Genomic DNA, 24,355 nt, shown 5'->3' on the forward strand with positions numbered 1-24,355 from the left:
CATCTGACATCACTGCAGTGACACACAGCAGGCAGCTCACTGCTGAGCTACAGCTGTGCTGCAAAGGATTTGAGCTGAATTATTGGGGTGCTGGTGACGAAATCAAGGCTATCGTCCGTTTTGTGCTAAAGCAGAGAAACAGCTCATTTTCGTTGTGGCAGTAGGCCACCAATTCCCTGAGGACTTGCACACCAATCAGGCCAGGTGATTGGAAGAGAAAATTAATTTAAATTAATTAAAATTTCTGTTTGGTTTTTGGCTTTGGTTTTTGGTGGTTTGGGGTTTTTTTAATTGATGTAACATCTGCAATAGCATGTTTGTTATCCCAAATCCAATTAACAGTATAATGCCGGCACATCAAACTTTGTCAAAATATTTGACAAAATATTTCTATTTCTGAAGAGTGTCATATTCTAATGGAATTCTATTCCATTAATAATTGTCTGAGTGGCTTTAATTTAAAATAGCAACAGCAACATTTTAAAGGTGATAAAGAATTATAAGATACAAAATTTCAATTTAAAAGCAAAAAGAAATTCTACAGTAAAAAAAATAAACTGAGGCCACCTATTGACAGTATTAGGTAAAGAAAAACAAAACCTCATAGCCCAATAATTATATATAAAATCAATAATGAAATATCTAGGAAACTTTGGGTTAGCGTTATAAGACTTAATAAACATTTTATAGTAAGACCTGGAAAGCAAATGATTTTGAAGCCATTTTAATGTTTCTGTACAATAGCAAAAAATTTGACATAAAGTCTAATTTGTCTTTAAAATTTGTCCATAGCCCAAAAATAAAAAAAAACCCTCACATTTGGAAAGATTAATGGGCAAATGATGAACTATAAATTTTAAGGATTACTTTTTTATTTGTCTAATATATTGTGTAATATCACTGATCCATATCAAAAGTGACATCTGACACTTTTTATGCACAATTGAAGAAGTGGTCGTAAAAACATACTTTTGTTGAAGTATTTAGTTGGTAACAATGGTAGGACTCACATCATTTAGGCTGGCTCAGAGCCTTGCTCTGCACATTCAAGTACAAATTTGTAAGACACATCTTCCTAACCAAGCTCTTACACAAGAAAATGATCCATTTACTATTTCCTGGCCTGCTTTTGCAGGTGCCAGATGCCTTAACCAGCTTGTAAAATATCCTTAGCACTTTGCAACATGCTCTGTTGAAGAACATTTTTCTAATAACTCCAGTAATGAGGAAGAAAGGACTGTTCTGTTCTGTTCTGTTCTGTCACGCTGTAACTTAATTAAGCTGATGCAGAATGATAGAAATAGAACCCATTATTGCAAATAGAACTGCCTAATATAAATTATACCAACAATTAGTTAGGCTTCAGTGAAAACCCAACATCCCCTAGATATTAGAAAAACATGAAATCACAGCAGATATTTTAAAAGTATCCAATATGATGAATATTTGGCAGCTCAGCTAGTGGCTAGTGGCTTGCCACTGGGTTGGGCTGCCATGAGACAAGGGCTCGGATGTGAGATGACTGCAACATCACCACTCAAAATGCTGGGCTGCTGCAGAAAAATTGTGCTAAAAAATGTCACAAGCAGATGCCAAAATGGAATAAGTGAAAGGAAAGACTGAACTGTGCCCTAGAATGAAAATATCCTCCTTGACTGGCTTCCTGACCTCCTGGACTTGCACGAAGGAAGTCAAGCTGTTTGTCTCACAGAGGTATAAAACTGCAAGTACCCAAAAAGCATATGCTCCTGGTGACAGCAATCAAAATCATCCAGGTCTGAGGTAGAATGAAGGACCCAGTTATCAGCTTGTAATCAGTAGACCACCAGAGCTCTTCATGATGTTATAAATCAGCAAAAAATACTATGATGGTGTCAGTTCCGCATCTCCAAAGCAAAAATATACACAGTCCAGCACACATGAAAAAGAACCCATGAGGGAAAAGATAAAAGGTATAGGTTAACTTTCAGCATCTAGTTACTTTGTCTTTTGCTAACAATACCACTGAGTTATATGCCTTTGAAGAAAGTTAGGGGTTCTTGGTCTTGAAGGTTGATAAAGTTGGCTGGTTAAAGTCCCTTTCTACCATTGTAAAGTACTAGAATCTGTATTTTCAAATCTAGGGCCTCCAGTGAGACAACTAATGTCCTGCTTCATTCCTGTGTATAAACCCTCATTTTCAGAATGGCTGCAGAAGGTGCAGGTGGTCAGAGGTCTGAAATTGAAGCTATTTATTCAGGAGCCCAATCAAAGAATTGCTATTTCACTTCTAGAGCCAAACTTTAAAATTTTGGCTTTATCATCTTTGGGCTTCAATTTTCTTCATCTGCAAAGGAGAAACAATATTTATCTCTTAGGATTGCGAGGTGTTTAATTCATGGATATTTACAATATGTCCTCAGCTTTGGCTGAAATTTCTGGCTTCTTTGCACAAGAAAGCCTTCGTGAGAGAGTCTGTTTCTGGCACTACATTAAACCTTGCTTTATAGAGGGTTCTCTCATATACATCAGATTGTTATGGGCACAACTATTGAGTCATGGGTGTAAGTGTGGTAACAATTTATTGTAGTTATTCACACAACATTTCCATGCACAGATTTCAAAGGCGGACTGAGACAAGTTGAGAAGCCAGTTCTTTTAACTTTCTGATTTCTGCTCTGTGACTGAAGAGATTAGATTATTGGAAAACATGCTATTAGCACTGGCTTGCAGCCAAAGGGTCTGCTATGGATTCTGCAAGGGGTGCTGTGCTCACTGTAAATTAAGGAAAAGATCTGGGTAAGTTACTCCAGCAAGCAATGTTCCCTTTGGGAATTGTCCACAGCAAACGAGAGCTGTGGTTGGTGAGCAAAGAGAAACAGGGAGCAGAAAAATAACAAAAAAGGTCAGAAATTTCAGGGAAATAATAGGCTCTTTTTCTCCTCTATTCTGAGCACTAAGTTAACAAGCCTTAATGTTTCTTGATCCATTTTATTCCACTTTCTGCCTACCCAGACCAAATTGGGAAAAAACCCCCATTCAATTACTATGTAAGCTCATGATTAAATTCCTCCCCATTTGAAAAAACACATCAGCATATGGTTACCTGCATGCATATGTTACAGACCCCTTGACTTCAATTAGACTTGAATACCTGATTAAAATTAAGGACTCATTCTTGAATGGAGGCTCTTGTGCTTGGAGCAGACACTTATCTTCCTGAAGTAGGCAAAAGCCCAACTCCTAACATACTAACTTTGAAAATAACACCTTGAACGTCTCAGTCATTAACTAGGTCAAAGTTAAACATTTCTATTTTTTAGCTTCTTACCCAATAGCTTTCGGTAATTGTATATTGCAAAAAAAAAAAAATCAAATATTTTTAACATAATAACCATATCTTCATGGTGTCTCAGAGAGCAAAGCCATTATTCTTTTTTCTTTATTTTTAGAAGATTGGAAAAAAATTCTCTTCCCTAATACTGCAGAGAAAAGCATAGCTGTGTGAATTCAAAAGACTTATGTAAGGCTTCTAGCACTACTTGATTAACTTTTTAAAAGTAATGTTCATGCATTTTAAATCATTGCCATTATATTTGGGAGTAAGATTCCAACAGTGCTTGGAGTCAGCAGCCCTATTCCTTTGTGTGTCAGCAAGAGACTCAAGAAAGATAATAATTACAGTGCTTTTTTAATATAAAAGTGTTTGACTTTTAGATTACTAAGTAGTTTTATAAGGGGCTACTAAGCTATATCCTCACAGGAAGGCAAACAGATTGCTTTGATTCCAGTAAGACTCAAACCAGTGTCTTATAAAAGGAGAGACTCAAAGCCTGCTCATTAATCTCAAAAGTATCTTTTTCAGCTCAAATCTGCTGTTTGCCTTATAATACTTTCCATACCAACATCATATGTAACACTCCATATGGAAAAAAGCCAGTACCACAAAGGTGTTCTCACAGAAAATTAGAAAGAGGTGTTCAAAGGCAAGCTAAATAAAAAGGAGGCCAAATGATCAGGGAAAACATTTACAAAGTTTATCACATACATGGGAAAAAGAGAATAAGTACAATTAATGCAAACTATCATGATTTCAACAGTCCTTAAAACCCCTGAGAAAATTATATAATCGCATAGAAACAGCATCAGTAAGATTCCAAATATACGTGCAGTTCTGTAGGACTTTTCACCCTGTGGTCCTCAAAGCACTTTACAGCAATCAAATGAGATGCAGCTCCATGATGTCAGTAAATGCTTTAGGGGCCATATTACCTTTGACAACACATGTTTGGAGAAGAATGGGAAATGCAGTGCCTGTCTGCTGGCTGCTATAACCAGTCTGAACTGAGACATTTGGGGAACCCCTCGGGTTGAAGCTGTGACTATTGCCAGCAAATCCAGATTTGTTGCTATTGGTCTTCCTCAGCTTTGTATCGTAAGGAGGAGGCACATCCATCTTGAGTTGCCAAAGCAATAGTTCAGCACCAGGGATTAAGAAGGGACAGTGCATCACCTCACTGCTACTTTTCCACCTACGAAGATCTCTAAGCTTTGAAGGGTCTTGTTGCTTCATAATGCTTGAGAGCTGCTGGTTGCAGGCAGAGCACGGCAATGAGGGAAATTGGGATGTCCTCATGTCTTCACTTCCAGCAGGAACAGTTTCTTGGTCACAACATAGGGAGAGCTCTGTATTAGACCCTGCCCCAATTCTCCCATAACAATTTTGTAAGCAAAGAACAAGTGCATGAATATTTATCACCAAAAGGCTTTCACTGGCATCAAACAGGGGTGTGCTCAGACATGCTGAGGCCTCAGTCAAGCCTGCTCTTAGAGATAAAAAAGCATAGTAAAATCTGCAACTAGCTTAGGGGGCTGTTTTCTCAAAAACCAGCCTTGTCTTAGCACACTTCACAACAGCAGTTCTTTGTCTAGGCAGCAAAAAAAAAAAACAACAAACCAAAAACCAGGCAGTCTGTTACAAAACATTGCCCCTAAAATATCTATGCTATAATGATACTGGAAGTAAGGATATAACTGGTCGATGGTTGGAAATAGGCATCAGTGAGACTGCATTAATTAAGATAAAATTCAGAAAGCCTTGGTAGATAAAATCATTGCCGCAGTCTCAGGGAGGCAGTATAATCTCAGTCACATGTATGTTACAAATCAGAGGTGAGATATCTTTTAAAAAGCATACTGTAGCTTAGCCATAAACTATTGTGCCTGGGAAAGGAATAACTGAGTGGATCCAAGAGTTTATGCTGAGCACCTTCTGACATCCCTTGCTGCTGTGCCCCTCTCTAGGGGCACTGCTGGCAAGATAGCCTTTTGTTAGCATTTTGATGGTATCAGCTATATCATAGTTTTCTTGCTCACAGTGGGTTTTGTTATGCTTATCAATCTAATTCTAACATTTTTTTAAAAAAAGAGGATGAATAATAGTAGATAAAACAAATAAAAGTGCCATATTTCTAATATAAGGTGATGATCCAATATTTTCTTTGTGATTTGAGAACTAGTTGTTTCACAGGAGATTTCAGAAATTAAATAAACTTTAATTTCCTTATAATGAATTCCACATTGTTGCCTTATGAAGAAAATTGGAATTTTATGTCTAGTAAGGTTTCTATGTAGCATATCTGCTGAATGAGGCATCAGTGTAAGCTAACAGATGGTAGGAGACTTGTTGATGTTACCATTATATATTTGTGCAGGATGGAGAATGGGAGAATATCAAGAAAGTATCCTTTTGGTATCACAAAATTTTCTCTTATTGTGTCTTAGCCACATGTCTAATCCACTAGCTTGCTAATGTTCCTGTTTCTTGAAGAGACCACTACAGCTTTTCTAGAGCATGAGTACCTCTTCTGCTTGGCCTTCTGAAACTCTATAATATGCACACACAGAGGTAGAGAAGAAGAAAAATTCCCTTACATGCTACTTTCTTCCCTGCTGTGACAGAAGCCACCAGAAGCTCTGTAAGTGACCATGATCAGAGATGGGAGTACCCACCAAATCAGCACATTCCTGCTCAGTAGCTCATGCCCAACCCTCCCAGTTGTCCAGGTTGCTTTAAATGATTTCTCCAGCTAAGATCTAAAGTCACTTATAGGAAATGGTGACTAATTTTGAAAGGTTGGATATGACTGAAACTGAGTTGAAAGAATGAGCACAGATTGATGTCTAGGATAACCCAGACACATTATCCAGGCATTTTATTTAAGGTAAGGGAATAAGGAATGGGAAGGAGACTGGTGGCTTCAAAAACTAGACAAGATGCTAAGAGGTCTGCCTTACATGCATTATTTGTGAGTACCAGACATTTCCACCCTGGGAAAGCATCATAAGCAGTCTGGATAAACTCCAGGCCTTTGTCTTGCAGGACTTAACTTGTTCAAGGTGGACACTGGAGTCAAATATTGTATCCAATTTTTACCCCTTCTCTATTGCAACTAGCACACTCTACTCACTGATCACTGATAATAAATAGAGTAATTAAAATTTTAAAAATCTGTCTTACCAACCTTTGTTATAATAGAAAACTCTGCTATGGTGTGCCCATGCATTGACATATACCTGCTGTTCACTGTGTTCCTAGAACACCATTTATTTTTTTAAGCAAACAAATTGGCTAACAGGTAGGTGTGTTTATACTTCTTCATTCATCTCAGTTGGTTGCAAAAGCAACATTTTTTTGTTCTCAAAATTATGTCCACTGGAAAGAGATTTCTGCTAGAATAACTTCTTAAGTATTTCATAATAAGATCCAGAACAGTGTTAGTGTTCATTCTTTCTCTGCCACTAATATCCCACTGCACAAGGAACATTTAAGATACTGTATAAACAGGATAATTTTGGAATACAATGGGAGTTTAAAAAAAATTCACCACACCAGTGCTTGTCTTTTCCCCTGTAACACATGACAATTCTTGATACACTTTGAGGTGGAAGGGGACTTGGTGGTTTGGGGGTTTTTTTAGGGGTTTTTTTTTTTGGTTTTTTTTTTTTTTTTTTTGGTGGGGTTTTTTTGGGGGGGGAGGGGGAGGTTATATTTTTGGGGCAGATCAGAGAATAGCAAAGATGTCTTAACAGAGACTCTGAGTGCTCTTCATATGGATCATTTAAAATGCATTAGTCAGAGTAACACACTCTGCTTGTTGCTGTCTGGAAGATTTGCAAGCATGGTACACACTCTACAGAATGCTGTCTCTGGGCTGATATTTGTAATGATAACACACTGACACTCAAATTACACTGTGTTCTGGTTGCTGCCTTCTGTCCTGCCCTTTCTTACAGGCAGCCTAGAGGTAGGACTTTCATATGCATTTGTAAAGAATCTGTAGCTGCAAACATTAATAAGAGCTATCACTTAGAAGCAGTTACTTACACTAATCTCTAATGGATTCTTCTAAATATTTACAGTAGAACAGTTGTCAGACCAAATGCTGGACATTACTGGCAACTTGGCAACTTCCCAGGAGCCAAAAAGGAAAGGGAAGAGAGAAGAGAAGAGAAGAGAAGAGAAGAGAAGAGAAGAGAAGAGAAGAGAAGAGAAGAGAAGAGAAGAGAAGAGAAGAGAAGAGAAGAGAAGAGAAGAGAAGAGAAGAGAAGAGAAGAGAACCTACTTGTTGCATTCTTCTGTGGGGCTTTAGTGAAACAGGTTCTGCATTCAGTAGCTTGGGGGCACTGAGTAAAATGGTCCAGAGGATTGTGCAAGCCCCAGCATCAAGTTGTGGTTCGGTCATGTAAAACTGCCTCTATTCTTGTTTATCTTGGGGAAAATTACTGTTTGACTGTTTGCTTTGCAGACACTGAAGTAAATAAACTGTGTGAAAGGCCAATGGCTGCTAAAAGAGGTGGAGGAGCTCCAAATTGTTTGGGGTTGTCAGCATAGCACCTGCTGTTCTCTTGGACAATCTCTTGGCTGGTAGGTCTGGAACCTGCAATATTTCCCTGTTGTTGTGGCTCCCTGACACAGGTTGATATGGACTTTAAAATAAATGAATACCCTGAGACTGAAAGAATGCCCTTGGTGGGCTTCATCTCCTCAGGCTCTGAAGTTACCTTGGCTCTGGTGAGAACAGGGTGCGTGGTGTGAGGCAGGTGTGGAGGAGCAACAAGAGGATGGGCAGCAGTAGGAGCCTGTGGCTACTGGGAAGGACCTATATGCCAGCAGCTGCTGGCCAGCAGATCACCCACCAGGCTGTCCAGCTGTGTTTAACAAGTGGGGTCTTGGGCAGGCAGGAGGAGGGGACAGTGGCTGCATCACTGCTTCACAGCTGGCAGAAGTGCTGGTACATGGGAGGGGGGCCTGAGACACGAGGTACTTGCGTGTCTTGCTATCCCCCACTGTGACACAGCAGGTCTGTACTTACACAAAAAGGCACCAAGGATTGTTATCTTTCTTTAGAAAAATTTCCATTGACTCGAAAATGAGAGCCTTGCATGAGTAAGAATCTATGAATTTACCCAGACATATAAGTTTTCTGTAGCATTTGCTATTGTAAAAGCCTGTCCTAATTTTGAGATGTGTGAGTGTCTCTGTGTGTGTCTGTGTGTGTGTGTGTGTGTGTGTATGAATGCATGTATGAGAGGGAGAGAACTCTCACTGCCTACAACTGTTCTGCCAAGATAAACTTTGGAGCATTTTATAAATTAACTCTCCTCTGTGTGTTTATTTTTCTTTTGGAGATTCTAAAAAGAGACTGTTCAACCCATCTTATTAGGGGCAGCACATTTTTTTAAAGAGAAAAATAAGTTCCGACTCTGCACTGGAAAGTATTTGCTATTTTCAGCAAAAAGTATTCTTTCCTTCTGACCTGGCATATTAGATAAGATTTATATTTCTGACCTGACATTAGGTAGTTAAGATTTATTCTTCTATATTAACTTTACTGAGCTTGCAAGCTATTCATTTACAGCATAGGGAATATATTTATGGCAGAAGCAAAGAAAGTTCACTACAAAGTAGTAAAATATGTTATTAGGAGTGTCCTGTAGACTGATGAAAATTGTGAGTACCCTTGCAGCTGGCTCCCTTCTGACTCTTTTTTCCTTCTTTGTTATTTCAACTTTAAAACTTGAATTTGAAGTCAGTTTCAATGGCAAATAACTTAAAAGAGTCCAGATGATTCTAATATATCCACATATATGTACATACATTTAGGCTGTGATTGAGAGGTGTGGGGAAGGGGATAACAAGTGACTTGAATTCTCTCCGTGTTTTTCTGGCAATGACCCAGACATAAGTAACATTGGACCTCACTCTCCTGCCAATATAAATCAGGAGGAACTCCACTGGGGTATAAGGCTGGTGTGTGAGTGAGCGCTGAATCAGATCTGGAGCTTTTCTCTATCCAAAGGTGTGGACCCAGGCAATCTGTTAATGTCCAATTGACTTAAAGAGGGGAACCGCAGACTATGATGGAAACCTGGAAGTACTTCAAGACTCTATAGGCAGGTTGGAAAGGTTGGAAAGTTAGAGGCCTCCTATTGAAATCAGTGGCAAAACCTCCCATTAACTTCAATAGGAAAAGAATCAGGCCCTAGAAATGTCTGGAAGCCAGAGAATTGCATGGCTCAAGAAAAAGGTAATAGGAGCTGATGACTTGCACCAATAAATCACCAATGCAAACCTGGCCATGCTTGGTTTAGGCTCAAAATTGCTTTCATCTGATGTTTGTTTGAAACTTTTTCATTGTAAAACCTTAAAGAAGAACTGGCAGCTGAGAGAGCTGTCTGAGCACGAGGCTGCCGGCTGGACAGGGTGTGGTACCTCCTCTGCCCCTGCGTCATCGGACAGAGTCCATCTTAAAGAGAAGCAAGAAGCCCTGGCCTGCCTGTCGAGACAGCAGTGCTCACACTCTCCTCTGAACCAGAGGATTTCTAATTCAGAAACTTTCAGACTAACTCTGTAAATCCACTTAGACTGAATATTTTGGGGGAGGGGGATTATGGCTCCACAGCAAGCCAAGAGGAGGAGTAGATATTTCCATTTGTGGACATTATTTAACTCCTGTCACTAGAGAGAATAGAGATGTGCAGAGCTCTGAGGAATTAAATGTGTTGGAGAAAGGGCTTGGCATAGGGAAAGTTGGGACCATCAGGAATTACAAGAGCTGGGAATTGCTTATAGAGTGCAGTGAGCAGAACTGCACATTGCAGTTCAGCTGAGGAACTCTGCTGCCCATCCTGTCTGCAACAATGCAGCTGAGGACGAGGATTCTACTTCTGAACAAACTCCTGTTTGTAAGTTGTACTGAATCGAGGCCAACTGCCCTGCCACACATCTTGACCATCCCTGACAGAGTGCTGGGGAAAAGCACAATGTTGTGGAGGGGGCTTTCCTCCCCCTCAGTATTTTTGCAAACAGTGCATTTTTTCTGCTGGTCCCTGAAAGGGAGAGCAGTAGACAAACTGGATGGATAGTTTGGTATCTGTGCTTGGTCAAACAGCCATGGACATGTTTGATGTCAGCTGATGCATTCAGAATAGCTCACCACTTAAAAAACTTCACATTTCCTATTCTTGCATTTGATAGACCTCAGGGCTGCATTCTGTTCCTCTATACAAACCTTCCCATCCTTCCTTATATCTGACATAGGCTCCAAGAATTCACATCTTTCTGTATTTGCAGACATTCAAGGCTTGTTTTTGCAATCTGTCTCTGTAAATCAAAGTTGTTCACTACTTCTTGTCTCTCACCAAGAAACCTACTGCTATCATCAAGTCATTACACCACAGCTCAAGGGCATCCTTTCTCTTTCCACTGTTTCTCCCCAAAACCCTGGTTTCAGCAATGCAAGTTGCAAAAATTTGTAATCAAAAGGGGAAAACTATGTCGAGGAATAAACTTGCTTGTAGAGACAAACTGGGGGGTGAGGATGAGAGAACACTAAAAACATGTTTCTTTGGGGTGACACTAAGGAAAAATAGAAGTTTCTAAGACTATGAGAAAATAAATATTTTTTTTAATTGATTTGACAAAAGTCACATTATGGTACATCCTGTATGTTGTATGTATGATTGCATGTGAATTCTGGTGTCTGTTCTGGCTCAATGCATTCACCTGCTAGTTCTCATTTCCAGTCAGCTTGGGTTGGGTTCATGTGTTGAATGGATTATGAGAAGGACATGGATCATACATGTATTAAATCTGGCAGGCTAATGGAGCTGATCTAGACTTATTACTTCCTCTACCACTTGACACTTCAGAAAATGCAACATTTTGTGTCCATTCCTGTTCTCACTTATTTAGCTAGTCTGCTCTGCTGACTGTTCTTATTCTGTGAATTACTTCAGGCACTACTTTGAGAGATAGTGCTCAGGTTCAATATATGTAGGAACAAAGGGAAGGCAAAGACGGAAAATGCTCAGGAATACACAGTGCTGGGCAGAATGAATAAGTACAGCATGGAGAAAGCCATAAAATATTTCTTCTACACTTTTAATTGGCAAATTGCATCAGTTCTCCGACAAAAGACAGTGGAATACCCTCATGTTCTGTACCAACTCACAAAGTGAATTACAGACTGCATTTCTGCTCCTTTTCTTGGTGATTGGCAACAAAAACCTCCCACTTACCATGTTTTTTTAGTAGCCTGTATAAACATTTAGGCTGGATTCAGTGCACATGCAAATTTTATGCTGGCAGGGCTCTGTGAGATACTTGCTTCCTGACATGAGCTGTAACTAGAAGCAGAATCAGTCCCTTAACCTTTGTGACATGTTTACTCTGCCTAAACCATCTCCCATTCAAAACAATGCAGAGGCTCTAATTGAAAACCTTGGGTTAGTATGGCATGTGCCTGATGATTGTGACATTTCTGTTTGCTGATAAAAGAGAGAACAATTGTCTTTCCTTGCATGCACACCAGATGCAGTTACAGAAGTGTACCCATACGCATGGCCAACCCCAGGAACATCAGCAGCAGCACTGCTGCATTGCCACAGTGGCAAGGAAAGACCCTTTTCACTGGAAACACCAATCTTCCCTGCCCAGAGCATAATCTCTGGAGCATCGTCCTCCTGCCAGGTGGTTAAGTAAAATTCACAGCCTAGTGATACAGGTCATTTGAGAAGCAAGAAAGGTTTCATAACCAAAAAGGGAAGGGTCCATATAACTTTCTGGTACAATTTTAAAGATGACAAGCTCATCAGAAAGAAAAGAAGGTCCCCTACCAAACTTCCCAGGCAGTTTTTTGTTGTTGTTGTTGTTGTTGTTCTTTATTTTAGCATTTGGTTTAACCGACATAAAAATTTTGTTTTCCATGACCAAACAGATGATAAGAACAGTGGGAGAAGAGATGGAGTTTTCAGACAAACCAAAGGAGTCAAAAACTCTAGCTGAGGTTATCAGCATGAATTTCACCTATATTTTAAGACAATCTCAAAGTTAAAATACTTTAATTCTTTCTTGTGTTGAAGTGAACTTTTGTGTATGTATGAGAATGCATATATACAGATATATATATTAATGTGCAGGGGAGAAGGGAGAGATGACAATGCATAAGCATGAGTTTTTCCAATTTTAGGACAACAGCTGTGGGGTCAGGGGGTTCCAGGGAATTAACTATATAAGCCAGAGAATGTTTCTGTAGGAGTTAAGGAAGATGAGATGGAAGACTCTACTTCTGAATAAACTCTCTTATATTCAGTACTGCAATTTCTGTGACTGATCTCTTTTGAACAAGATGTGCCCAAGGTCTCTGCACACTTCCAGATGAAAAACACAGGCCCTTTTTCCTGTTCCCAGAAGTAACCACAGCCAGTCATGGAACCAGACTAGAAGGCTCAACCAGCAAGTATCAGAGATGAATAACTTATTTTTCAAGAAATTATGCAAGGCTTCAAAAAGGATTATGGATTGACTTTCATAATGCTTGGTGGTCTTTTAGTGGTAGCTATGGTTAGAATTCTCCTCTCTCACATAATCAAGAAAGTGTGGAAATGCAAGGGAAGCCTAGGCTTTTGATTAATCTATTTTATCCGGGCTCAGGTGTGATTTATCTTGAGGGAGAAATGAACTTCTCTGCTCACTGGGTAGCTGGAAATGATGTGATTTCAGAAAGATGTGAATAGCAGCCTGTCCTCATCTTGAACTGGTACAGTTCACAGCTTTGTGGCCAGCCAGTTCCTGGCAGAGTAGTAAGATGCCCCCACTCTGATCACTCCCTACTCAGTGCTTCTAACCTCCATAAACCTTGGGAAGACTTGTGTTAAGCAGAGCATCCAGGTACAATATGTAGATACCTCATAAATGAAAACCTGTTTGAAATTTTCTCCATAATTTTCACATTCATAGAGTGATTGAGACGATACAACCATAATATATGTCACTGCTTGTTAGATATACTGAACTCAGAGCTAGTAATGTGGCAGCTTACTTGCTCTATGTTTGAAGGAAGCTGGGGCTTTAAAGCAGGATTAGTACCTTAGTTAATTAAACAGATGAAAAAACCCAGTCATGGAAGAGAATAAACACTTTCAAATCATATTGATTTTGTAGATTTGTAGCAGAAATAAATTATGCCAATGGAGATAAAATGCAAAATTTTTGTCCACAATCTGTCTAGGGGAACTTGTTTTTTATGTTTATCTGTTCCTCAAAATTACTTTGGTCTATTGTTCAGAAATAATGCACGACCTAAGCAGCAATGAGGATGCCCTTTTGCTGACATTCACTTGAAGTTGAATCCTACTGACAGATTTTTACATGTCTGAAACTTCTCCTCAATTGGTAGCTTAAAAAGCACATTTAAATAATTTCATTCCTAAAGTTGGGGCCTTGATCTTAAAAATACTTGTCTAGGACATAGCACAAGTTATAAATTCTACACTCTCATCCAGAATTCTACTTTCCCTTTTAATACGCCCTCAACTCCGAAACTTGTCAATTGCCCAACTCTTCATAAAACATAAACACAAGAGACAAATGTGTGATTTCATTTTGGACTGCAAAACAGAAACTGTTGTGGGGTTTCTTTTTTTTTCTTTTGCACAGCACAAAATCATGTCATTTATTTGCCTTCCAGGCCTTCAGGATCTTGCTATTAAACATCTGCGGCCAGTATGCCCAGCACAAGAAGGTCTCATTTCAGCTGATTATTTTTAGTTCTGTGTTATACTAAAACTTTCTGGAATCTTCATCCATCCCCATGTGTTTGCGAAATACTTGCACTTAACATCTTCTGACTCCCATGTTTGCTCCCACTTTTCTATTTGGGAGGGCTAGCTCTTCCCTCAGCAGTAACATCAAGTAATATAACAACTCATTATAGCAACTCATTATTCAGTGGCATAGAAAAAGTGAAATTAATAATGAACATTCTAGGAAAAGGAAACAAGGTTATGAAACACTTGCCGACACTGGTTTGTGTAATCTTCATAAATAAGCAGCTCAATAATGCTGGGCAAGTGTGTGTGGGAGGCTCATTCTGGAGAAACTGGCTGTTTTCCTCTCTCTGACCAGTTGAGCTGTTATGATAAAAAATGTTGTTGCTAAAGAAACCTGTAATAAATCCTAATGGGAGTATTGCATGTGCTGATAACATACATAAACTTTGTAAACATATTAAAGTGTCGGGTTTTAGTAGCTCTGGTTCGTGTGGATGTTCGTAAAAGTTTTTCAAGGAATGCAATGGAAATCTTATTCCACCAGTGGGCTGCTGCTACGATTCAGGTTTACGTGAGGAGCTTGTCTTCCTTCCCATTGAAACAGAGCCTCACCCTGTAGGGAAGCTGAGTTAAAATATCTCAAGCCCTACCTCTGCTGTGACTTTCCATGAAAATGCTATCACCAGTGAGGCTCTGTATGGAGGTAGTTGTTTGGGGAGAAGTGGGGTGGATAAGCTGGTGCTTGGTAGAGGATTTATGCTGTTTCAAACATCCCTGCTTTGTGTCGTGATGTACTCCATTTACACCTCCATCAAAGTACAGCTGGGAGCTCTGAGCAAGATATTTCAGTTGCCTTTTAGTAGGTGAGAAGAGCTGGATGCCTACAAAACGGGGGAAATCTATCACACTGAACAAAGGAGCCTTAACCTGGTCTGAAAAGATGAGGTCAGAAACTGTATCAAATCCTGGATGTCCAGGGAATTCGGGTGCCTTGGCACTACTACACCGCACTGGAAACCAGTACATTCTTTAACAAAAGAAAGGAGAATTCACTCTTTTCTTCTGAAACATACCACGAAAGGAGCAGCAGCCTTACCGCCCCTTAACGCATCCAGAAGCTTAGCTGCTAAAACATTTGGCCAGGAATGGAAAGCTAAGCTAAATTAATTCTTCCATATAGCATGACTTTAGCCCATCTGTATTGATATGCTCTAATAAAGCGATGTTTTTTCACCTGGATTTGCATGTAATCTCAGGTCACCGCTCGCACCAATTTTAGTTTGCACAGGAAACACAAGGGCTTGGGGGCTGGGTATGGAGCAGGAATGCGTGTGACTTTATTCCAGTGTCGGTAAGCAATCATCTGCAGTACTGTGTGCTCCATGTGGAGGAACTTCACATTGATACATTTATTATTTGTTGCTATTTATTCATTGCATTTTTTTAACACAGGTTTTCTTTAAAAGAAAATCTCAGTCACTGCATGAAAGGACCTGAGCGCAGACTGATGTTCAGATAAAAAAACATCATGTTAGAAATGACAGAGCATCTGAGAAAAATGTCCATGTGTTGAGGGTGAGGTGGAAATTAAGCATTATTGAAGGTGAGGAACTCATATTTAAATCCTGTCCCAGACACACCTTAGGCACCTTATGTCCAGTGCTTGGATATGAGCCTTTCTGTGTTTGCTCTTGCCCATTACAGGAAGCAACAGGAATCACACATCGTTACTATCCCAACATCTATAAATGACCTCCTGTTTCATTTTACAGTGCCCCAAGATCTTCTTTACCCTGCAGTAAATATTAAATGTCTGAAATCCCATCTAGGACCTCTCAGTTTTAAACACAAAACCTATCAGGATGTTATACTGACACACATTAAGAAGCTTGAAAGGATAAAATTTATAGCAGCACTACAAGAACTTGGTGTAAACCTGTGGTTTGGAGTTTTACTTCTATTTAAAAGTACTACTATAAGCATTCCTTTATCCTATTCCTCCCAATTATTCTATTGTGTGGAGCCAAAATATCAGTGCAAGACTGGGGTGCTGCTTCAAGCTGGCAGGAGATCAGTGGCACTGCCACAGCCAAAGGCTCTCCCAGCTCTGATTCCCCATAGGTGAGTTCTTGCCTAGGAACACTGGAGCAAGGTGTGTTTTGTGGCTCCTTTACTTCAGTGGCTGTTATGTTTGTTTACAGGAGTAAGTAACACTAACATTTTAAAATGCAAGGTCAATAGCTCATAATCTAGAAACTACAGCACACAGAAATGTTTATTAGTCGGGTGTCGGACAACCTTAGTACAATCGTTCCTTAAGTAGCATTGCTCACCGCACTGCTCTGTACTAGCAACAAAAATAAGGTTACTCATTAATAAAATCTGTTGGATTTTATTATGACAAAGCATCTAATTTTAATGATTCTGTTGTCACCAAAAACTCAGCTATTCAACTATTTATAAAAGAGTTGGAGCTCTCATCCTTTTTTTTTTTTGAGAGACATAGCACGTTTTGCATGAATAAATGTTCTCTGAGTGCTTTTTTCTGAAGCATTGTTTGTGGTAATAGCAGACAGAGTTTTGTATAAAAACGTACATGGTTTCAGCTGCCTTTTGTCATCTGATAAGATTGCTTTGTTCAGAATTATTTCCGTAAAAAAATTGGCAATGTGATTTTGAGTCGTTCAGACTCCAAAATTAGAAGTGAGACAAAAATATTTTTTTATTAGCTTTTATGTCTCCTCCACCAAGCTTTCGCAACTTCTAATTTAATTTCGAGCAAAAGGGACAATTCACTGCAGAGGAAAAATCGTTCTTGATAACATCCATAGTTTTAGTGGAGGAGTGTTGTTGGTAGTCACTGTCTATAAATGATTGAGTATGAAATGACAGACAGCTTGTTAATGTTAGTGATAAAGTGCAGTGGTGCAGCCAGCACACTTGCTTTGCAAACCAGAGAGCAAAATGAGCATGCTAAGTGAGAGAAAATTAGTAAGTCTGATTTTTGAGCTCCAGCTCAGATTTTATCAGGTGTAACTTCCATGGTCTCCAGTGAAAAATTTATAGCAAGAAGAAACAGCAGAATGGAGATTGGCAAAGGCTTGGTACGTTAAGGGCAAAGCTCAAAAGAAGAAATTAGTCTCAGTTAACTTGTTTGTCTTCGGTTGGCTCAGTAGGTGGAAGTAGTAAAATAGTGATGCTTTTCATATGATTAAGAGAGAGACTGCCTCCAAGCAGCTTAAGTATCATAGTTTTGAAAGGTAAGAGGCATTGTTTTATCCTCTTTAGGGGCTTTACATATTTGAATCATGCAATTTTGCAAGTACTTTAGTATGGGATTTCTTCCAAACTCAAAGTGTATCCTGAGGTCCTGTAGAAAAAAGCTCATTCCAGCTCTAGCATAGCCCATAGGACTTTCTCCACTGAAAGTAAAAGAGGTTTTAGAGTAAGCTCTAAAACCTTCTTACTAATAATAGCAATATTTTATTCTGTCTGCAAAGAGAAATAGGACTTTTCATATATTTTCAGGTATATCATCCTACATCAATGTCTTTGAGAAGTTGTGGTAACATGTATTTCAAGTTTAAAACATGTATCTAAAGTCTAACATGAATTTTATATAGTAAAAGAAATGTCTTCAGCAGGTCATAGGAAAAAAATTGAAATTATCACCCTTTCAGATATCAGGTATGAAATGGGAGCTGGTCAGTAATGTCCTTTAGTCCCTGGGGATAACAACACTTATTGTTCCACATATGCTGGTATGATCAGGCACAGATTTTACACACATACCAAGTTATTTTTTAAAAAATAACACAAGCAGTCTATCCCTATCATGCCTCTAAAGCTTTCAGTTGTTGGTAGCGATTTTCTGATATTTTAAGATATCTCTACAGTGAGATATGTTCACAGTTTACAACAACACAATGGAATAACTTCTGCTTCCAATGACTGCAATAGGAATTTTACCATCTATTTCTAAATGGACAGATTTTCATCCAAAAAATGAGAAATATAGCTTCGTTGCAAAAAAAAAAAAAAAAAAAAAAAAAAAAAAGACACACTTGTCGCCATCAAAGTATTTACCCTCACAGTGCTAATATGAAGAGATCAGAGAAAAAATTATCAGCAGCATACAAACACTTTGAAAGAGAACTAACAGTAATTCAATCCTGCCCAAGGGGGGCTGCTTGATGGCTGCTTGCCTGGCTAACTTCTGCTTAAAACTTGCACTGAAATGCAAAATTATTTCTTTTTCAAAAATTGGTAACAAAATCTATATTACATACCAACTCTGTAGTACTGACATCTGTGACGTGCAAACACTGAACGTACATGTAGATATCAATAATATGTATAGGTGGGGAACTATTAAAAGACTTGCTTCTACAGTGAAGTGTTATTTTAACTAATAATGTAATTCCTTTTTTCTTCCTGACATTCTACCTCCATGTGAATTACACCCTGCTCAAGAGTATAAAAATACTGAAGAAATAATTTTACCAGTTGGTATTGTGTCAATATTTTCCCAGTTTGTTTTAATTTATATAGCTATCTATACAAATGGGCTGTTAAACACCTCCCGAATTTTGAGTTTGTAAGTAGTTGTATGCAAACCAAGCCAGAGATGCAGAGTGTTTGCAGACTGGAGCCCTCCACTAGTAATTGTGACCAGAAGCAGATGCTGGAAGACCTGCAGTCCCGCATCAGCAGAGGAATGGACAGAGAAGCAGCGGAAGGCAGGGAGGAAGGAAGGCAGGAAGGCAGGAAGGCAGGAAGGCAGGAAGGCAGGAAGGCAGGAAGGAAGGAAGGAAGGAAGGAAGGAAGGAAGGAAGGAAGGAAGGAGAAGAAAGGAGCACTGGGTATCCTGGACGTGCTATTGTAGTGAAAGGCAGGAGGCAATTTGATGGGCTACCAATAATCATGGGAGCTCTACATCCAAATTGCATTTCTGTAAAGTTATATACAGATTATTTTAGTCACAAATGTAGGAGTGTAGTAGAAATACAGAATTTTCTATCACTTTACTTATTCTGGATTTCCAAATTTAGTCCATGGCTCACTGCTAGTCCACAGGGTCATGGCAAATGGTCTGCCGGTCACTCACGTACCCGCAGCAAATAATACTTCATTTCTGTCTACTAGAAGGTCAGTGAGAGAGGTACATAACTGTCAGTACTAAGTTTCGGGGGTTGGTAGTAGTCTGCAGAGCCAAAATATTTTGGAGCTATTGATTTGATCGTCCTTTTTATTCTAAGCAAACTGCAATCACTGGCCAATACACAGAAATTCTTATTTATTGGTATGCTAGTCTATACTCAGTTGCATATTACTCTGTCTTGAAAGACTCAAACCAGCAACTTTGTTAATCTTGATTGCTCTTATCAGAATAAAACCACAAATTTCTCTGCTAGCGGTATGTTTGCTTTTAACTTTTATTGATTGTGTTCTACGTCTAATTCTGGACCCAATCATCTGTCTGCACTTTGTTGTTGACTTCAGAGGAGTTTTATCTCTCCACAGCCAACTATATCTTTACTACTGATCATGGGACAGAAATTCAGGACTCCCCAGCTAGAAAATTCAGTAGGAGTTTGGAGAGCAAAAGGATTGCAAACTAGACATTTCTCATAGGAAGAATTACTTTGGTAATAGGTACAAAATAAGTAATGCTTCAGGACCAGATCCTTCTGATGGGATAATTTAACAAATGAACTTCAATTTATACCATCTGGGACTCTGGCATGGTGTATTCTAATTTAGCCAGTTCAGATTTTATAATTACTTTAAAATATGTAAGTCTACAATATAATACATGGAGTGGAGGGCTCTGATAACAACCAAAATAAAGTAACATGGGCTCACTGACTGCTTGATGGGAAGTTATTTGTACTATATTTAAAAATAAGTAGGTTAAAGAGAAATTTAAAAACATTTCCCTAGAAATGTGCATATGATTTGTGACTAAAGGAGACTATCTGAGCAAAAGAAACAGAAATCCAGGGAAAGTCTTCCACACAGTAGATTATTTTGACAGGTGCCGTCTTTATCTGCACACTATAGTTATAATAAAGTTGCACTATTCACTAACAGCGATTCATAGGTTTTTAAAGCTAAAGTGATTAGTGCAAGTGATCACTTTTATAATCTTTCATAAACACTCATTCTCTAATTCTTTGCTTCAAGCTAAGTAACCACTATTTATACCAAACCATGTTTAGCAACCAACTGCATTTGAAGACCTTGGCCAGTAGACGATGTATAGCACGTCCAGGTGAGGTGTTCTGAAAGGCTTTTTGCCTTCGCTGCCAAATAACGAGCCAGATTCCCATTCCGACCCTCTAGCTGTGGTTTTCCAGCCACTTGTTCCGCTCTGAATTTATCTTAACTCCTGCATTTTAACCATAAAACTTTGAGCAAGTGTTCAGTATCTTCTCCACGGTGTACCAACCAGCTAAATATTCCCGGCCAACACTTCCGCCCCCATTTCCCGAAAGCTGCCCCGCTGTGCAGGTTGCCTGAGGACGAACGAGGTGGGACGACGCTCTCCTGGAAGAGCACAGCGCGTCTGCCCCGCCGCTCGGAAGCGGCGGCCGCCCTGCGCCCAGCGCTGCGAGCGGCCGGGGCCAGGAGGCAGACCTGCCTTCTCCCGCCGAGAGCGGGGCAGCTCCGGGCCGAGCCGAGCCGAGCCGAGCCGTGCCGTGCGGCGGGAGCCGAGCACCTGCAGCAGCGGGCTGCCCTCCGCGGCACGGGACAGCAGAGGTCGCCGCCGGCCCGGCGCTGGCCCGCCGCTCTCCAGGTGCCTGCCGGAGCGAGTCCGGGAGGAGGGGGCCCCGCTCCGCGACCCGAGCCCCGCGGGGCCGTCCTGCCCCCCGAGCCCTGCCGTGCCCCCAGCCCGGGGCTGAGCCTCTGCCGAGCCCGTCGGGGCACCCCTACGGCTGGGGGGCAGCCGCAGCTTGCGGGCCCGCGGTCGCCAGGGGTTAAAGGAGTGGGTGGGAGGTGGTGGAGGCTGCGGAGCCCTCCCTTGCCAAGGATAATAAACCGGATGCCCTGACATGTTTTACTTAGCCCTTAGTGCTCCCTCGCTGTGAGGCCGTGGGGATCGGAGGGCTGGAGTCCCGGTCTCTCTCGTCCTCAGCTCCGCTTTAGGGGCACTTTAGGTGAATCAAAACTTGTTTGCAGGAGGCAGCCCATACAAAGGAGGCTTTCAAGGGCCAGCCGTGCCAAGCAGGGCAAGGGAGCGAATGCTGAGCAGGAGAAAATTAAAATAACAGTACCTCCCCTCCCTGAGGAAGTAACTAAGTTACTTCTTGCTGATGAAATGCAGGGGACTGTGTTTTATGACATTTCCTCGGTGTCTGCAGCTGTCAGGGAGAGCAGACAGGCATGAGCAGCCCCTCCGCGGTAGGTGCGCAGAAAATGCCTCCTCTCCTGAAACAGCGGCGGGTCCAATTCAGGCGGGGGTGGCGAGACCGGGTCGGGGGCAGGTCCCGGCTGCCTCTGCCGCCGCATCCCGCCTCATCCACGGCTCCTTGCGGCAGGGTCATGGCAGAGCTCCGGCCGGCGGCACTGCCGGAGGTGTCACCGCAGATTCGAGCCCACACCGCACCCGCACGCCGGAGCCAGAGACCGCCTGAACGTGGCAGCGCCCCGCGACCTGGACAGCGACTTCCCAAGGGGGCAAGCACTCGCTGCTGCCTCCCTGTTCTTTCTTCCCCGATGACGGGGGGCTCTCATTTCGAACCCTCTCAGGGGGCAGGGAGCTTCTGCCAGCACCCTGGGCACTACACCTCGCCCCCCCGGCCTGCCTCTGCCCCGGACCCGGGCGGAGATGGACCGGGGCCGGTTAAATCAGAAGGGATGGACTCGCCTCATCCCATGGGATTAAAATTTAAAAATTTAAAATTTAAAAAAAATTCAGGGGCCACGGTTCCAGGACGGTGGCAATGGGTGACTAGTGGCCAGCCGAGGCTGAAAGCCAACGTGCCGGACAGAGCCGCGACACCCCCAGCCCCCCTCCGCATTGCCGGGCGCCAGGCTTAACCTATAGCGATAATCTCGACTGCCCGTTCTTGGGAAGGGGGCTTCTTGACCGGGATGGAGAAAGGCGCTTGGGGCATACCGGCAAAAAGTTACCTGTCCTGTCATCGCCCTTTCCCTTCCGAAAGAAGGAAGACCTAAGAAAGGACGTTCCCTTTCACCAGACATTAAAATGTAAAGCATCAGACGCAGGTCTTCCCAGAGCCCGGGCTGCTCATCCCGGTGAGGTGAGAAAGAAGAGCAGAGAGAGGTCAAAAATCGCTTTCATCCCTCCAGCTGAATGAAACTGCCCGCAAATCCGCTCGGCCGCGCCGCTGACGCGGGATTTAGTTCCCAGCGCACTCGGCCGGGCACCGGGGGCACGGAACCCCCCGAACAGGTGAACATCACAACGAGAGGAACCAGAAGTTATCAAAGTATAAATCTCTTCGCACTTACTTCTTCCCTGTCGCCGTACCCTGGAGGCGTGCTGGCTGCCAATGTATTCCATAAAGTTCAAAGTGATAAAAAACCAAGAAATCAGTCGCAATTGCATAGTAACCCTTTGAGAGTTCGACTTCTCCTTTTCGTCCTTTTTTTCTTTCCTTAAAAAAAGAAATAATAAACCGGGGTGGTAGGCGGCAAGGGATGAACACAGCAGCAGAAATACCTGCACTGAGATCCAAAGCTGGGCTTGGCCGGCTTGATGTCTTTTGCCTTTTTTTTTTTCCTCTTTTTTTTTTTTTCCTTCTTTTTTTTTTTTTTTTTTTTTTTGGTCTTTCCCTTCCCCTTCGCTTTTCCTATTGCACTTTCCAGCAGTCTGCCCCGCTACCTGCCGCAAACCTCAGAGGGCAGTCAGCAGCGGAGAGGAGCCGAGCAGCCGCCGCCGGGGTCCATGCCGGGCCGGTGGCCGGCAGCATGTTGTGAGGGTGCCGGGGTGCGTGCGGCTGTGCGCGCCCGTGTGTGCGCCGGGCGGGCGAGGTGCCGACAGGACGGATGGATGGATGGCGGTGGGAGAGGAGTGTGCGAGGGCGGGAGCGGCGGGGGGGCAGAGGGAGGACCCAGCCCCGCCGCCGCCGATCCGGAGCAGCCGCGCTCTGCGCCGCGGGCACCGCCAGCCGCCGGGCGCAGGTGGGCCGGGCCCCCCCGGCTCTCCCGCCCGCCGACCAGGAGCCCCCGGGCTTCATGCGGGAGCTGCTCCTGAGCGGGGCCCCGAGGGAGAGGCCCCGGGGCGGGGCGCGCCGGGAGGAGGCGAGCCCCAGCGCCCCGGCACGGCGAGAGAAGGCTCCCCGCTCCCGGCAGAGCCCCCTCGGGCCATCGGCGCCCGAGCATCCTCCGGCAGCGGGGCCCACGGGCGGCGGGGCTCTGCAGCCTCGCTGGCAGCCCCCTCCCGCAGGTCTCCGCTCGCCTCCCGTCCGCAGCCGGCCTTGCCGGGGTCACGGCGGAGATGCCGCTGCCCCCCGCGCCCCGGCCCCTCCGTGGGGAGGGGCGCCCCCACTCGCCGGGGGGACGGGGCGGGATGATCGGCCCCTTCCCTGCGGAGGGGGACACGGCGCGGCACCCTCTCTTCTCCGAATTTGCCCCTTACGTCGCGGCTCGCAGTGGAGGTGGGGAGATGGGAGTGGGGTGCTGAGGGGTCTCCAGCCTCTCGGGATTTTCTCCGTTGTGGCCTTTCCCCACTGGGCAGGGGTTTTTCGGGGTGGCTTCTCCGGTGGGAAGGAACAGAGCAAACCAGCGTGTCCTGTCCCCACGGCCGGCTGGCGGCAAGCGACACACGGGACTGGCCCCGGGCTGGGGTGGAGCGGAGCCGTGAGCCCCGGGGTGACCACAGCAGCCTCTCGCCCCGGGACCGCCGGGACCCTCAGCAGAGCGCCGGCAGCAAGGGCTCAGCTCGGCTGCACCTCGGCGAAGCGAGGCAGCCTGTTTGACAGAAGGGTATCGCGTTTCTTTTCTCCGGCAAGGGTTTCCTTTTGGGGTGAAGGGGAAGGCTACAAAGGGAGTGTGAGGTTTATGCAAGGTAAAACTGGCGACTTCACTGAGCTCTCTCTCGCTTGCCTTCTTATCTCGGGTGCCTATCGCTGGAATGAGAGAGTGAGCCGTGTAAAGCGGCTGATCGCATCAAGAGCCTCAATGGTGTGAGGAGCGGCCACTCTTATTTGTAACTGTTTTCCCCACTCTCTCCCCCCGCTGTCCCTCTCAGAGCTGTTAAATATCGGCACCATAAAATGTGGGGGATTTAAAG

The 24,355-nt window shown here is 43.0% G+C and overlaps 1 protein-coding gene across 1 annotated transcript in view; it reads right to left on the bottom strand.

The window, feature by feature from the left end:
* RSPO3 (R-spondin 3) overlaps positions 1-23,185 on the bottom strand; it is a 58,598-nt gene extending 35,413 nt beyond the window's left edge. Inside the window, exon 1 of the mRNA XM_059842163.1 lies at positions 22,573-23,185. Within this exon, the coding sequence (XP_059698146.1) occupies positions 22,573-22,669 (97 nt within the window). The 5' untranslated portion in view covers positions 22,670-23,185. The remainder of the gene's footprint in view (positions 1-22,572) is intronic.
* Between the last annotated feature and the right edge of the window lie 1,170 nt (positions 23,186-24,355).

This window comes from Haemorhous mexicanus, chromosome 3, assembly GCF_027477595.1.
Source record: "Haemorhous mexicanus isolate bHaeMex1 chromosome 3, bHaeMex1.pri, whole genome shotgun sequence".
Lineage (NCBI taxonomy): Eukaryota > Metazoa > Chordata > Aves > Passeriformes > Fringillidae > Haemorhous > Haemorhous mexicanus.